Raw genomic sequence first — 17,045 nt, 5'->3', positions numbered from 1 at the left:
CATGAGGGATGCTGCCGTGGTGTAAGGGGTTAACACTGGACCTGCAATCTAGAGGTCGCAGGTTGGATAAAATTTGATCTCCCGGTATGGCAGTTAAAACAGTAGCAAATTTCTTAAAACCCCCATGTCTCCCTCTACACCAGCAGTTATAAATGGTTATGCGACAGTAGATTGGGAGGTCACGTGTCACGGGGGGAGGGGGTAAATTGTGGGTAATGAGCACCTCTTCCATTGACGTCTGAGCAGCATGTAAATGTAGGCCAAATGCCCTCTAGCGGGCCTCTCTCGAGGAGGCCTCTCTGCCATCGTGGTATGAGGTAAGCCTTTCCCTTTTGCTGTATAGTTTTAGGCAAGAATTGCCACGAGGCAATGAGGTACTTTGAACCTTCCATTCTTTTCCATCTCTCAATTTAATATGCGATTGTTTTTAAAATTGAAAACAAGTTCATAAACCAATCACGCCATCGCTGCTGCAAGAGTGTATCCACCAGGTGTGACCGACACAATTTGATTCGTGCACAACTTGCCTTACTGTTGATTTACAGTAAAAAAAAAGCTCCGCAATATAAACAAGGGGTGGCACGGTGGCGAGATGTTAACTCTCTTTCCCGGTACGTAGGAGGTCGTGGGTTCGATCCCGACCCTGATGCCTGTTTATTTTGAGCTTGCATGTTTTCCCTGTGGTCGCGTGGATTTTTCTCCGGGTCCTCCAGTTTCTTCCTCCACATCTAGAAACATGTGTTTCGAATATTTTGCTTCTATACATTTGCACATGATAAGGCCACCTCATTGAGCTATCATTTGTGGCTAGGTTGCTTCTGAAAAAAAGCTCAGTGGGCCTTGCCTCGTAAAATAGAATTTGTTTTTTTTTATTTTAAGAGGCAAGTGACTAGAGGCCAGATGTAAAAATTGTTCTTTGAACACTAATTTAATTTAAAAAATTACGCTAATGATACAGAAAGTGGAAGGAACAGCGTGCGATGGCGTCCGCGTGGGATTTGGTGATGGGATCGTGGTGACATCAGTGTGGTAATGCTTTCATTCACCAGCAGAACAGTGTGCGTGCAGTTCATATTAATTAAAATGATAAAGCCGTTCACCCACGGGATCCCTACACATTGCCTCTGCAGCCCCTGCACTCACTGGATTGTCCGATATTACTAAGCGGCGTCACATTATCCTCATTAATTGCGTCTCGTCTACTTTTTGCCGTTTCACATTCCGCTTTCGGGGATCTTTCTCATCATCGCCATCTCTTATAATCGTGCGATGTAGTAATAATCCACATACACACGAGTTGATTTCATTGTTCCATCTCCGCAGCAGACGCCCTCTTGGACAGTGCCTGCCTTGGCTGCCATTCCATCATTATTCTTGACTGTCGGCCATCAATCCTTGCGACACATTATGCCCAAGCCAATTTGAGTTTCTTAATACTTTTAATTTGTCATTTAATCTCCGTTTCTTCCCCAGTCCTCGGTCCTCATTCTGTCTCTCAACGTAATTTCAACCAACGCATCTCCACGCTTTTTGGAAGTTAAATTTAGTTTATTGTACACAGTGCTGTACTGGTAAAGGGTACATCATGCACACATTGCCTATGAACCATAACCGTGTTTGATAACTGTAAAACCTAAATAGCTGATCATGATCTGTGTTGTCAGTGTAGCCGAGTGAGAGGCATCTGTGAGCCAACATGCCTGCATTGATCGCATATTGCTGTACATATTGCATTAGTACTGTTCGTGAATTTCACTTAACGGTGTTAATGTTATGATTGTAAACAAACAAGACGCTGATGCGTGTTTATTGAAACCATCTCTGCTAAATAGCGCATCTTGGGCTTTAAAATAATTGCAAACTGAAAAAATACCAAATGGGTAACAAAGCGCGGTGTGTAAATCTATGTGCCCCCGGCTGATTACAGTATTTACCGGCGTTGATGATCAATGCAAACCTAATTGGGGCTTTCCCAGCTCTGCTGGGCATTATAATTTGCATCATTATCAGGAGCAAGAGTGCCGCATTTTAATGAAACGTGTGCATTTATGACGCTGGTGAAATAACCTGCCTAGCTCGGTGTCAATGTGGTCCTAGTATTGTGTGGCGCTGAATACCACAATTCCAAATTGGGACTTTGCTAACTGGACACATTTTTGGGGAACTGCAAAACCAACTCGTGTCTTTAGAACTGCTGTTTGTATTTCGTTTGTTGTCCTTCCCGCACACCTCCGATTAGTACGGTTGGCTTTGTACGGTGCGAAAGAAGTTCAACATACAAACAGTGGCGGACTGCGCCGCATGTAATAACAGTACAGTATCCCCTCAGTCCTTTCGCCAAGATCCACGACGCCTCCATTATTTCGCAGAAATCCTTGAGGCAACGATCAAATGCCACGGTCACGGTGAGAGGAAAAGCTGCTCTAAATCATCTCGCGCCCGTTGCCAGGTGACGGTTTCAGAGGGCTTAGTGGCTCCAGCAGTCAGGAGCCCTGCTTTGCATGTTAATGAGCCCGGCAGGGTCGAGAAGGTCGTCACCGGAATAGGAAGCTCGCTTCTCGGTTCTGAATGGTTTGATTTATTTCCGTCTCAGTAACGAGACTTATTGTCCTTAATGCGCGCAAGTAATTTTGCCTTCCACAGCTTCTGACGTCAGGAATGCACAGGCCTGTAGTTGTTGTTTTTTTGGAATTATAAAAATCGGTCAATTACGGGCCCCTCATCGCCTTGAGATGACGGTGGTGTGTGCTCATACCGGAGAAGAAATTGTTTGCTATGTTTTCAGATGTTGTGTGTGTGTGTGTGCCTTGTGTCTAGACATAAACCATTAATGTTTAATGTGAATATTATGTAGCATCAGTACATGCTGTGGGAATTTGAAACGAAAGTTATTTTTTTATCCTGTTCTATATTTTATGGTAATGGTAGTTTTACTCGGATATGCTGCTATTTTAGGGAAAACAATACGTCGTGACATGTAAAAACAAAACAGCCAGGCCTGATATTATTGTGCGGAATTATGAACGTAAGAAACTGCAACGTATTTTTCTGCGTTTCTCCCAGCTGTTGTTCAGCTGTCGTTAAGTATTTCATATCGATTTGCTGTGTGTGGCTTTGCAGAGAGGGGAGGGCCACAGTGTGTCGTGTTATTACACGCAGCCACGTAGATCGTTGGGCGAGCACAAGCCACGTGTTTTCATACCGGAGGGCCAGGAGGCAATCCCACTCATTCATCTTCGCGGCTTGACGTGCCGGTTCCTGTGCGGAGCCATTATTAGTGTCTTTGTTCTGCTGGACCACGGGCATAAGTTAAACTAGAGTAGTGAGCGTTGTGTGAAACGAAATAAAAAAACACGCACGAAATCCAAAACAAATGTGGGTTTATGTGGTCATTTTCCTCGGTGATGGAAAGTGGCCTGTCGAAGCAATTTAGCCAACACGGGGATTCGATTTTAAGGATTTGGTCATTAACACTGGGCGGTTGGTTTTACGGGTTTATATTCAAAGCGTCTAGTATGGCTCATTGTATAGCATCATTCAAGTTGGTAAATATTGTTTACGGTATTCTTAGGTTTTTTCCGGTAAAGTCACGTAGGTAAAAAATTTAAATTAATAAAAGTAAAATAAAACTAAAATAAAAATCACGACGTTTCGGAGGCAACACAAGCTTCCGTCTTCAGGTGGAACCGTCACAGCACGATTGCTGTATCAAGTAACTTGATTTTGACGTCGTGATTTTTATTTTATTTTTATTTTACTTTTATTATTTTAATTTTTTACCTACGTGACTTTACCGAAAAAACCTAAGAATATGAATCCTTGCAGTCACGAAAGCTTCAAATCTAGAATTGTTTACGGTTACATACAAATGAAAACCTAGATTTGCAATTGGACCGCCGCAGTTGCTAAATTTTGTGGGGGTAGCAGGAGCCACGGAGCATCAATAAAGACAAAGGGACTGACTGGCAAACACCATGAACATGAAAGAGTATGCCCGCGGGATATAGAAGCTGATCCCACCAGCTGCATGCGGGCCTCTGTATATATATTTTTTAAGAACCAAGATCAGAGGTTACTATTGTATATGGGCTTTGGGGTGGGCTTGGCTCTCATTGCGGTTCCATTAGAATTGTGTGCTTAATCGAGGAAGTTCTTCGGCTTCCTTTGTGTGGCTGCTTTCTATTAACCCCCCCCCCCCACAAATTTACTTGGCCAGGACAGTGCAATTTTTTATATACAGTATAGGGATGCACAGTCGAGAGGAATATTCACAGTCTCCAGTTGAAGTGTTTTATACTGAATGTCGAGCAGAGGGGGACAGCAGGGAGCTGATCTACACTCCTATTTTTTTTTCTCTCGCAGGAAATAACTAGCGCTTACGTGTGGCAACGCGATTGGAATTGATTTGACAGAAGGTGGACGCTTTAGTCAAACCAATGGTTTTCCTCGCAGAATATCTGTGTTCTGCGATATTTCCCATATTGTTGTGAAGGTGGGAGGTGGAAACGCTGCATCATCCTGTGTGTAAGACATCGGTTGTGCCTTGAATCTTTCTTTTAAGAAAGGTATTGAACAGAAATGTGTCCTTGGTTGTGCGAGTTCCTTCATAATGTATTTGGGCTCAACCATTCCTCACCCACCTACATTATGGAATTCATTGATATGCTTCAGGGTCACAATTTGATTCAGAAATCAATTATTGTTATAAAACTCTGTGGTTGAAGGGTATAGCGCCTATAGTCACTGCAGGGATAAGGTGGATGCTTCGTGTACAGCGTATATAAATCGGACAACATCGGTTCTTACACACGAGACTCCGAGCGCATATCACGAACTTTAAGGTTCAATGATATCAGTCATTCATTCCACGCCAAAATATGTTCAATAAGTGGCGTAGACACAGGTAAAATATTTTACAAAACTGCGTTTTTTACATTGGTCGCTATGTTATTGTGAGAAGTTGTAAGAAGGATATTTTTCAGACCGATAACTTGTGACCACGTACAAGCGGAGCCACGTGTTGTACGCTTGGCCAGACGGTCTGTAGGCATCGAATTAACTCGCAGACCTTAAGTAATAGCTTTAAAAGTTACGCTGGCACTGACTTTAGTGGTGAAATGTGCGTGCATATTTCCCCGATATCTTGACAAAAGCACGTAACAGTTTTCTTAACAAATTAAACCTAAAGTTACATGAACCTAGCAGATTTTAACAAAGCCTCCTTTTGTATTTTTTGTTCCTTTAAACTCATTGTCTCCCATTATTTGCTACTATTCTCTGATGAACTGCAGCTTAGTCACAATAACTGGCAGAAATACATAGTTAAATATGCATGAAGAACGCGTTATATTTTTTGCGCTGTTTTGACCATTGATCCATTTGGGGTTCAGTTTGTTGAGAGTTACTGGTGTGCGGTGTCAAAATAAACACTGAGTGTCTGTCAGTGTTTTCAGCTTTGCATTATGTCTGCCTTCCTTTTGAAGTTGCTGGACAGAATAGCTTAAACAAGGCCGGGACCATCGTGGTTCACGACTGTTACAGTTTCCAGGTGACCCAGTGATGGAACACTCTTGTCTGTGATGAGGTAAAGTAGCCCCCCATTGAAAATGTCTTGGAAGTCCTTTAGCCCAGCCTTTGCAGTATTTAATGTGCTCAAAATGTAGGTCAAAGACATCTCTATGTATAGTGTGGAATTCGAGAAGGATGCGTTTTGTAAACAAATGCCCAGGACTGAGAACAAAAACAACAGTCGTGAGAGTAAAAGAAATTTGGAACATTCCCACAAAACTATGCCATCTGCAAGAGTAAAAAAGTGATTGTTTTCTTTACCGTATATAGTGTCTCATCTGAAAAGTCGAGCATGCATCATTTAAATTATTAAATCTTATACACTGCAGACTAGAAATTTGTGTCATATGTTGAGATAAAAACCGACGTGTTTGATTTTATTTGCAAAAGGTATATTTTTTCCTGAATGGAATACTTTGAAAATGTTTAACTTTTACGTCGATGTACTGAACATACAAAGAATGTAAATCTCAATTTGGTTGATATGTGCACGAGTAAAAGGTGCTTTAGAAGTGTAAATTATTATTTGAGATTATATTGTCAGCTACCTCTTATGGGAACACGGCTGCTATTGGGTTAGTCTTAGGTCGAATTTTTTTTAGCAAGTTCGAAAATGACCTGCAAATGACTGTTGGGATTTACAAAGAAACCATGCCGTCTCTCGCTATTGTAAAAACTTGGCAGGATCCTCCTGAAAAAAGAGTCCTGAGACTCAGCGAGGTTTTCCTGGGTAAACGAGGACAGAATGGAGAATAAAGTAAAATCGATTAAATGTGTAGAATTTTGCGTCTAATATGTGATTTACAATGAATGCTAATGAGATGCTAGTTCATATACATTCTCGATAGAAGGTGCAGGGGAAGGACAACAAACTAAATATACAAAGCAATTATAAAGAAATTAGTTTTCAATCTCGATTTAAAAGTGTACAGCTCCAGTGGCTTCCTAATATCGGAAGGAAGAGCGTTCCAGACGGTTGCAGAAATAAGAGACGGACGAAATAAAGGAGACGGTACATACAAGGTAACAAAAAATATCAGGTATTCGAATTATGGCCCTGAATAATGACAATACTCATTGCATCGCTGAGGGGTGGTGGGCAGAATTGCTACTTGCCTACTCCTGAGTGATAATCTCTCATCTGTAAACAATACAAGGTGTAACTAACTGCATCGCTGCCAAATCCGTCTACACACGGTGACGCATTAGGGAGCTTTGCTCAAGTTCAAAGGGCGAGCAAGTTACTCGTTGCTGGATGTAAGTGATTACTTTTTAAAAGCTTTCTAAAAGGGTTCGTTTATCTCCAGTAATAATTCAAGTTTAAGTAGAAAGAGACAGAAAATTAAACAATGTCCCCGTGGTAGCTTTTAGGAGTCTTTGAAATCTACCCTGTATTTAAAAAAACATGCTTTTGGGTTCCGTATATTATACATACAATACTGTTTATCACACTTTATACAGGAGTGATGGCACAGTAGTTATTGCACTGCAACTTTGAATCCGACAACCTGAGTTTGATTCCCAGTTGTGGCTAAGATCAGTGGCGAGTGCTACCCGAACCGGTCCTGGCCCCCACCCCCCTTCACCAACCCACACTGACTCGCCAGGTGAAGTATGTTCAAACAACTCACGTGACTGATACGGTCTGGGGAGGTTTGTAAATTATTGTTGTTATTACTGTTGCTCGCTGTGTGTTATGGGAAACTGTTTTGGCATCATCTGTACGGTCGTTTCTTGTTCTTTTGAGTCTGCAATACTTGAGGGGGGTATAGGCGACATGCCAGGATGGATCAGCAGGGTTAAGTATCTGTGTCTTCATCATCTTGTTCTTTAATGCCATGCCATCTGCTGGCAGAGAGGAGCGGACTAGGAACACTCTGTTCCTGCTGAAATAATGACAGTCTCCCACTCTGTCTATGATTTGATGTGTGTGCAACATTTATGTAAGGGGGGAAACAATTAATATAAATGTATTTCATGAAAAAACTATGCACATTTAACACTACCGTGTGTTACAGGCACTACCGTATTCTCAAGATTATAAGATGCTCCGGAAATTAAGATGCACTCCAAGCTTTTAGGTCTTAATAAAGTAAAGTTCTACATATCAGGTCTCTCTCACACAGCTGCCAGATTATAAGATGAGCCCCCAGCATTGAATTTTCAATCTAGGGAAAAAGTGTATTTTATAAACCAGAGAATATGGTAATAGTCTTTGAAAATGATACAAGATAACCACAACTCCCCTCAGATCACCGGCCAAACCAAATTGAGGAAAGGGAACATTACACTTTGATTGGGGTCTCATTTAAGCACACGAAATAGACCCATTGTCTGCCTGCAAGCAGTGGTTTTCCCTCAATAGCCAATGTGTCCAAACATTGGCTTTAGGACACTACTTAATCACATGTCCTCGCTGACCATCTTCTGGTTTTTAGATTTGCACAAGTGCACACAGCTATTTTTAGCATTTTGACAGTTCTGCTGATGCAGGTCCGGATGCCTGCTTCAGTTGCATGAGCATGAATCAATACCAGCATGCACATGATAATTATGTAGGCATGCTGACATTCACACAGAAAAGCAGCGTTAATTTATTTTTAGTGAAACATTTTTTAAGACTAATAGTTCTGACAAACATGAAAGGAATAGCCATGTGACCCAGTCGGTTGCCTAGAGTCAAGGATACATATCATAAAGCGTATTGTATTCTTCACAGCATCAGATGCTTGTGGGATTCTTCTGATTAAAATGATTATTTCCATAAATGGCTAAGAGCCTTTAAATTGTAGTCTTAACACATTCCTGCGGAGGGAGCTGGTAGGAACGTTGGGTTGCTCGGTCACTGGCCAGGGTCAACGGCGGCGTGGTGTATTCCGCAAATATGGACAACTGTGAGGGCGGGCACAAGCCGGCGTGAGTAGGTTAAACGTTGAGTTTTATGAGGGCACCACGGGGTGACCAGCCCCTCCCCACCCACCCCCACCACCCAGCCCCTCCCCACCCTTCCCTCTCTACCCAGCCCCACCCCTCCCATTTTTGGATGCACGACGGACGGACACAATAATCCCCTGTGGGTTGATGGAACCAGGTGGTTCCTACCAGTAATAGTGTGTGTATCCACATTTATTTTGATGCACATTCGATAATGGACTGGCGTGCAAGAGAGCACGTTTTTCAACGGTTTTACTTAACTTGATTCCTTTGTCGTGGTCAAATCTTGTAATAAAAATTTCATCCACTTCCCGTTGTCCAATCAATTCCAAATTTTGTACACGTACTCAGATCTGGTGACAATGCATGCCTGTATCAAAATCGGCATCAATTAAGAAATTAATTCGCTACTTTAAAGCAATTCACATTTTGTATGGATGCCTTATTATTTATATATATTGGTTGCAGGTCAAAAACGCCGCGGTCCCTAAACTGTGGAATCGGCTCGCATAAAAAGTTAGCGCCGCGTGTCTCAGGCGCCATTGACGAAGTTGTTAATAAAACCGTTGTTTTAAAAAACTTTTTTTAAAGGAGTTTATTTAATATAGTAACCATTTTTTTATTTAAAGCTTTCGTGACTGTAGGGATTAATATTCTTGGTTCTTTCGGTAAAGTCACGTAGAAGGGAAATAATAAAATAATACAAATATAAAACAATAAAATTCTCACGACATTTCGACTGCAACACAAGCAATCATCATCAGGTGTGAAAAACACAGCAAGAAAATTTGAATTTTTAAAAATGTATTTTCTTGCTGTGTTTTTCGCCCGGTAATGCACCCGATCTCATCAGATCCGATAAGCTAAGCAGCACTGAGCCTGGATAGCGCTTGGACATATGACCACCACCGTGTGCCAAAGTGCAGTGGGCGTTGTGGGCGGTGCAGAAAATATCCACTGTTGTACTGAACTAACGCCCCTCCCCTCCACCAGCCCACACTGACCAGCGTGGTGAAGTATGGTTACACATCCCTCGTGGCCCAAGATAATATATGCTGCCACATCTGTGAACTTTAGCCAAAAGCCTATACTGTGTTAATAAACATCCCCTCCCCCCTTGAGGACAACACAATAACCCTGTAATGAACCCGAGGCCGGCCACGCTGTTATATTTTGCCACGGCTTAATGGTTTTTGTCATTACAGAAATCCCACGCCAGAAGCATGGAGATGCGCGCAGGGTTATTAAAATTAATGGAGCTGTCTGGGCACAGACGGCCACCCGTCACATGCAGCGGTGGTTTACATAATCAGATACATCGGCGACAACAAAGACCGTATTCTTAGGTTTTTTCGGTAAAGTCACGTAGGTAAAACATTAAAATTAATGAAAGTAAAATAAAATAAAAAATCACGACGTTTCGGAGGCAACACAAGTCTCCGTCATCAGGTGGGACCGTCACAGCCAGATTTGCTGCATCAAGTGAGGCAGCAAATCTGGCTGTGACTGACGGTCCCACCTGATGACGGAGACTTGTGTTGCCTCCGAAACGTCGTGATTTTTATTTTATTTTACTTTCATTAATTTTAATGTTTTACCTTTTACCGAAAAAACCTAAGAATATGAATCCTTGCAGTCACGAAAGCTTCAAATCTAGAACAAAGACCGTGTCTATGGGATGGGTGGAGGAGGAAGCTGTATTGATTATGCACGTGCTTATAATAAATAAAGCTTAAAAATACGCAAGTCAATAAAAACATCTGTCGCAATAAAAAAAACAATTGGTTACAATCTTATGAAGCGCTTGATACTGGAAAGATGTCAACAATGGGAACGATTGCTCGCCCAGTGCACGAGGGTGGCTCAGGGTTAGCTTGCACGTTCATCTCCTAGGTAATGCATTTTTGCTCACAATGGTTCTAATCCTTGAAAACAAAATGCTTTATAAACTGAAAATTACTCTTATTGGGATTCGTCGTTGTGAATGGCAACTCGAAAATTGAGTTGTCGAGTTTGAGCGACTTGATGCGGTTGCCTATTATTGTGCAGTTAATCAAAATGTGCTTTTGGTGTGGCGTGATTAAATAAAGTAATTAGATAATGCTTCTACATTATTGTAACTAAAATATCTGCGCACATATCTTTGCATTACATTTACATTCATTGCTTGCCAGGCAGAAAGAAACAAGTGAATCCAAACGCAGGTTTAGTTAAAATGCACGTCATGCTTTTTTCCCACCGTTATATATACGGTACTGTGATAGTAAAGGTGGTAAAGGTGCAGCCATGCAATTGGTTTCCTCTGCACAATTGCTGGTGTTGCATCCTCTACTAGAGGAAGCTTTAGAGAGCCCTTCCAGAAAGTATTGTGAGATACTGGTGTATTTATACCATACTGCACAATTTTGTTGTTAATAATGATGTCATTAGTAGCCCGCTGTCAATCCCCTGCTGAAGGCTTCCACATTCTAGTGTCGGTCACTGTGTATGTTTCACCATACCTAACCCCATTGGTTAGTGTCAATTCCTGCAGTATAGTTCTTACTTGTCCACTGAATTTAAACATATTCCTGCGGAGGGAGCTGGTAGGAACGTTGGGTTGCTCGGTCAATGGCCAGGGTCAACGGTGACATGGTGTATTCCGCAAATATGCCCGACTGTGAGGGCGGGCACAAGCCGGCGTGAGTAGGTTAAACGTTGAGTTTTATAAGGGCACCACAAAGTGACCAGCCCCTCCCCACCCAGCCCCATCCCTCCCTCCCACCCCCCACCCAGCCCCACCCACCCCACCCAGCCCCTCCCCACCCTCCCCACCCAGCCCCTCCCTGCCCCTCCCTGCACGACGGACACAATAATCCCCTGTGGGCTGGTGTAACTAGGAGGTTCCTACCAGTACCATGCCCGATAACTGATCGATCATTATCGGTGTGCTAACCACTGAAATTTTTTCACCCACATGTATAATACGGTATTCCTCTTCTTGGTTCTTTCGGTAAAGTCACGTAGAAGGGAAGTAATAAAATAATAAAAATAAAAACATAATAAAATCCTTTATAGGAATTTCCAAACTAATTACATTAATACAACTGTATCTAGAGCTAAATTCTAACACCTATACATTTTTGAACTTACAATATGGAAACATAGTTACACACACAACCTTGTTATTATACATCCAACCAATAACCGATCATTTATGTAGAAAATGTTCAATTTACTCCAGCAAAATGTCTGCCCCATAATAAAATTATAGCAGCCTACAATTTGTACATTAATGGGAACCTGCTCATTAAGATGCACCCCGCTGTGCTGGCTGGCATGGTGCCACTTATGGTCCACAGAAATTAGTGTGCCATTTCATACAATGCCCTATTTGTCTCAGCGGTTGGCTTGGCATTTCTTGAATGGTACACAAAAACAAACATGATATCCTTCACATGTACCTTCCTTCACGTTGAAATAGGAATTAAATATAATTAACTTAATGCGGTGAAGTACTGCATTTCCTCTAGTTTTGTTTTAACTATAATTTCTACAAACATTTTTTAACAGGGCCACTCGAACCCAACTCTGCTTTGTGTGCAACGGCGCAGATGGTGTGTGCCCAATTTTTTCCAGTGCCATAATTGCACAGCTGGAATCGCTGTTCGCCCGAAGTTTACGGCAAGGACGTGAGCTCACGACATAATGAGTTGTGCTTGCGGTCCATGTACACTTGCCGATTCTCTGCCCGTCCTCTCACGCACGTCTCCCTGAGCCTTTCATCTGTGTATTCCCTTTCAAGTGTGTGTGGTTTTTTTTCTGGATCCCGTGAGCTGTGCGGAGGTGGGGGGATAAAGTGGCAGCAAGGCAGTTGGTGGTGCATGCACGGATCAGTGAATGTGAAGTAACCCGGTGAAGTGTGTGTGCACCTTTACGTTTTGTCAATACACGATTTCCGATAGCATTGGAAATGCTCGCGCTTGGAAATACGTTTCCAACCAAACGTGCGTGCAATGCTTTTTTTCCCATTTACCTTGACTAAAAACGGATAACTATATGCACACCCACATGCTCTATAGTACATACATACACTTTCATCCAGCAATGGATTGACCGAGGTTGTTGATGGTAGTATAGTATATGGGGAAGGAGCCGTGACATGGTGATTAATACACCCATGGCGCTATGACCCTGGAGACCCGAGTTCGATTACTGGCCACGGCGAACATAAGTGACGAGTGGTATCTAAATGCGTTCTGTAGCGCCCTCTTTTCCAACAACACAAATTGATTAGTTTGGTGAAATATGGTCAAACAAACCCCCATGACTAAAACAGCATGGGCAAGGCTTCATGCAGCGATAGATTGATCGTAATTCTAATTATTATATGCAAGCGTAGCTGTCAGTCGTGAATGTTTTATTTTTATTTTCAGAGATCAGAGCAGCTGTTGTAGAGATTAATGCGTCACTGCCATTTGCTTTTAATGAGCAGCGTGTCATTTTGTTTTTTTCTGAGCTACACAAAAAGATTAACAATGATGTCCCAGAAATTTTGTCTTGCATATCTTATGACAAGTTGAAATGCGATATACGAGTGGTGATTTGAATTGCATAATAACTTCCAGTTCGTTAATTACGCGTTCATTTAAATGTGATAGTTATGGGTGTCTACATTATACTAAATTGCCAACTTAGTTCCAGGTTCAGTGAGGCAAAATTGTAAAACCAAATCCGCTCGGCAAAAGTCGCCTAGTTTTACTTTCCGCTATTCATAATCGAAGGTTCCGTTGATTAACAGTTTCCGCAAACTTGCCCGAACTTAAATTCCTCTTATTTGCTGTTGGATTCCATTTCGCATGCAAACAAAGTTTGTCTTGTGGTCTACAGGTGCCTGGTAGAGATGAATGGATTTAAAAAAAATGTAATTCCACACAGTAGTGCAGTGTATATGAAAGGAGCAGTAACATATTCTTAGACCATTGCTTCTGGTCTTTTTGTACATATAAAGAGTTGTTCATGTGGTCGCTGTGATGTATGTATTATATTTCACATTGAGTGTGCTTAACCTTTTAATGTTATTACAATTTTTTTTTTATTTAGTTTTGAGTTGCATCCCGTGTACGCAATAATAACAATAATTCACAACCGCTTGCCACTCAACTGCTGGGTTTATAGTATCCCCAGACGCCGTGTCGGTCATTGGGATTGGTTGACCACACTTCACCATGCTGGTCAGAATCAAACTCGGGTTGCTCAGGTTCATGGCGTTAAGCACTGTGCCACCGCTCCCGTACATTTTGTGGGTGCCTATATTTGACCCTCACCTTCACAATTGTACAGTCCTTGTATTAGCACTGGCTATGTAAGATGAGAGCATGTTAACCCCCCCCCCGCCCGCTGCCTTGCTAGATACTGGATTGTATTTTGCACCCATTTGTTGACGCTGTCCCTTTGTGACCCTGCAGGCATGGTGCCTGATGGTGATGAGCCTGCAGGATATTGAGTGTTGCCACTGTTGACCCTTGGTTGACCCTCAGTGGCTTGGGGAGGATTGACTTCCCACCAAGCCTCTTGGTCTATCGAATACTGTACTACTGTAGATAGTAATTCATAGCAATATATGTGCAGATATTATATATACACTCTCCTGCATACACGTGGCATACCGTATCAGGAGTATAAGGTTTTTTACAGTATAACAAATACATCATTAACCTTTTTCCAAAGCACTAACTAGGCCATGGAAGCATAAAGGAGTGTGACGCTTGGCTGTGATGTACAATTCATTTTAAGGATAAGGAGGCAGAGCTGCTCATTGCAGAGCATCGCCCACATCTCGCATTTATAAAAGTAGTTATTTCTACGTCTGGTTCAGGGTAAATTACTTTACAATCTATCTTTTTAAAATATGATCATTATCGTTATGGGCCCTGTATATCTTTTGCTTAGCTCACGCAAAATAATTGTTCTCTGCCTCTCCAATTCTCTATGCCCAAATTATCCAGAATGCACCCAATTCCATCAGACCTCGGAAGCTGAGCAGGCTTGACAATGCCTGGTTGGGCAACAGCGTGCATAACAGATGTTATAGGCTGCTGCGGGGCAGTAGAGGGCAGTGGGGAATACTCCATTGTACTGCTCTTCCATGCTCCCACGTTTAGGCTCCCCACCTTCAACCCACACTTACCACCAGCGTGACAAAGCAGGGTCAATGAATCCCCATGTGTACGTATGTTGAACGTCTTTCGCACCGTACGTAGCCAACCGTGCTAATCGGAGTTTCTGTGGAAGGACAACAAACTAAACACACAAAGCAGTTCTAAAGAAATTAGTTTTCAATTTAGATTAAAATTGCATAACTCCAGTGGCTTCCTAATATCGGAACGAAGAGCATTCCAAATGGCTGCAGAAGCGCATCTGAAAGCGCACGATGCAGTGACAGTCTTTGTTCGATGGCTAGCCAAAAGCCGCTGTAGCAAGGATAGCCGTAGTTTGCATGATGGGTTATGCTCCTTGACGAGATTAGCAAGGTATTGTGGTTCATTTATGGCAAGCACTTTCTATGTAATGAGTGCGACGTTATAATGCATTCGTTCGGCAAGGGGAGCCAATGTAGCTCGGCGAGCACTGGACGGACACAGTCGCACAGTGCGGGGATGCCCCTCGTACAGCAGTGGATTGACAAACTTGTGCACTTGTTCACGTGTATAAACACATCTGGTCCAGCACACCAACGTTAGCAATCTTACATGTAGCATGCTGTAGAAGGTAAGGTGCTTTCCTTGTCATTTCCAGGCCATGAAGTTCTGTTACCCTTCCAGGTCGCTTCAACCGTGCGCCCCCCCCCACCTCAGTCTCGCTCTGGTCCTGATCCATGTGCTTCCTGGCTGTGCATGTGAATCCCTGTGTGGCAGCTCCCCGATGGAGCCTGCAGCGATCAACGCGACTGAATTGCAAAAGCAGTCGTTGCATAAAAGGGGATGAAGTGGAGGGATTTGGGGGGGGGGGTCACTCGCACCCAGCCTCGTTGTAATGCTGGCCCTGTTCCCAGTCCTTTACAGTGTGCACAGTGTTGCTGGAACATAGTGTTCTTTAATAGTGAGAATTTACCTTGAAGGGTGGAGAGAATGTACTCTAGAGTTTTGTGTGCTAAAAAGCCTGGCTAATTACAGAACTGTTGTTGAACAGACGACGAAGGAAAATGATTCATGCATTTCAATGTCATTTGTGATTTAATGTATTGAATTGTGTATTTTATTGCAAGATTATTCGATTTGACACGATTGAAATGTGTGTTATCTTCCTCCCTCCTAGGTGAGATGGATGATGTACTGGATTGTATTTGCACTCTTTACAACGTTCGAGACCTTCACGGATCTGCTGTTGTCATGGTAAGTCCCGTTTACATTTATTACCCATGGAAAACTGGCACAGAATTCAATTAAGCATTATTAGAAAAATTTAACAGACTGGGTTTGTTTCCCTGAGTGCTCATATCAGGTATAGCCAAGGCAGTCATCTCAATTATTAATGCAGTTCCATGCAGTCGCTGAATTAAAATCCATTGGCCACACCTGATTTGTTCAGAGCTTGAGTGGTCTTGTTTTGTGAAGCAAAGTAGCCTCTCATGTGGCTTAAGTTGGGGAGGAAATGCAAATTTACGTGCACATATTAAACCGTAAATTGAAATATTTAATTGGTATTTGAGTTACACTAATTAAAACTTCTCCGATTTCCAGAACACGTTGAGGTTAAATAATACATTAGTCAATTTCCCACATGTAATGCTCTTGCATTTTACATAACATACAGGATTTTGCCATGGTGTAATGGTTAGCACAGTGGACTTGCAATGCAGAGGTCAGCCGGTTAATCTCCCGATACGGCTGTTAAAACAATGGGCACATTTCTGATCTCGCCCCACTTCTGTTCACCGAGCAGTATAAATGTGTACAACACAGTTGATCGGCAGGTTGCATGTGGTGGCAGTAAAGTGTGGGTACTCTAACCTCTATCGAAATATATAGTCAGCTTGTAAGAGCAGACAAAATACCCTCTCTAAAGGGTGCCCTCTAGAGCTCCCTTTTGTGGAAAGCCCTTCCACTAACAGTTGCGTGAGTGAGCAAATGCAGGGCTGCACATTTGTCTTTTATGTTTTTTGTGATTTTGTTCCTTTGCCTCCGCAGGATCCCTTTTTACTACGAACTGAAGATAGCCCTTGTGGTTTGGCTCCTCTCTCCGTACACCAAAGGCTCCAGCGTTCTCTACAGGAAATTTGTGCACCCTATGCTTTCATCTCGAGAACAGGTCAGGAGGTTCTAGCAAATACAATGGAAATTATATTGAATTGTGTTTTGGACTCCTTAAGTATGCATTTCATCTGCTTTACACAATTTCCTTTCGTGTTGGAGGTCTTATTCTTCCTTTGATTCAATGCACAATCACCTCTGTATCTGTTTCAAACAATGTAATGAATTTGGAACGTTCATCGTCACGTAATGTGGAGGCCAAACAAAGATTTGACAATTGTGTACAATTCCTATTCAGAACTTGGGGGGGGG

General features: G+C 42.4%; 1 protein-coding gene across 1 annotated transcript in view; it reads left to right on the top strand.

Moving 5' to 3' along the window:
• The window catches only part of LOC144935072 (receptor expression-enhancing protein 1-like), a 44,264-nt gene that overhangs the window by 17,494 nt on the left and 9,725 nt on the right, over positions 1-17,045 (top strand). The window contains exons 3-4 of the mRNA XM_078861420.1: positions 15,799-15,875; positions 16,671-16,791. Coding sequence (XP_078717546.1) covers positions 15,799-15,875; positions 16,671-16,791 — 198 coding nt within the window. The remainder of the gene's footprint in view (positions 1-15,798; positions 15,876-16,670; positions 16,792-17,045) is intronic.

This window comes from Lampetra fluviatilis, chromosome 12 (genome assembly GCF_964198595.1).
Source record: "Lampetra fluviatilis chromosome 12, kcLamFluv1.1, whole genome shotgun sequence".
NCBI classification, from domain to species: Eukaryota; Metazoa; Chordata; class Hyperoartia; order Petromyzontiformes; family Petromyzontidae; genus Lampetra; species Lampetra fluviatilis.
The sequence above is the reverse complement of the archived record's forward strand: the minus strand, read 5'-3'. Positions and strand labels throughout refer to the sequence as shown.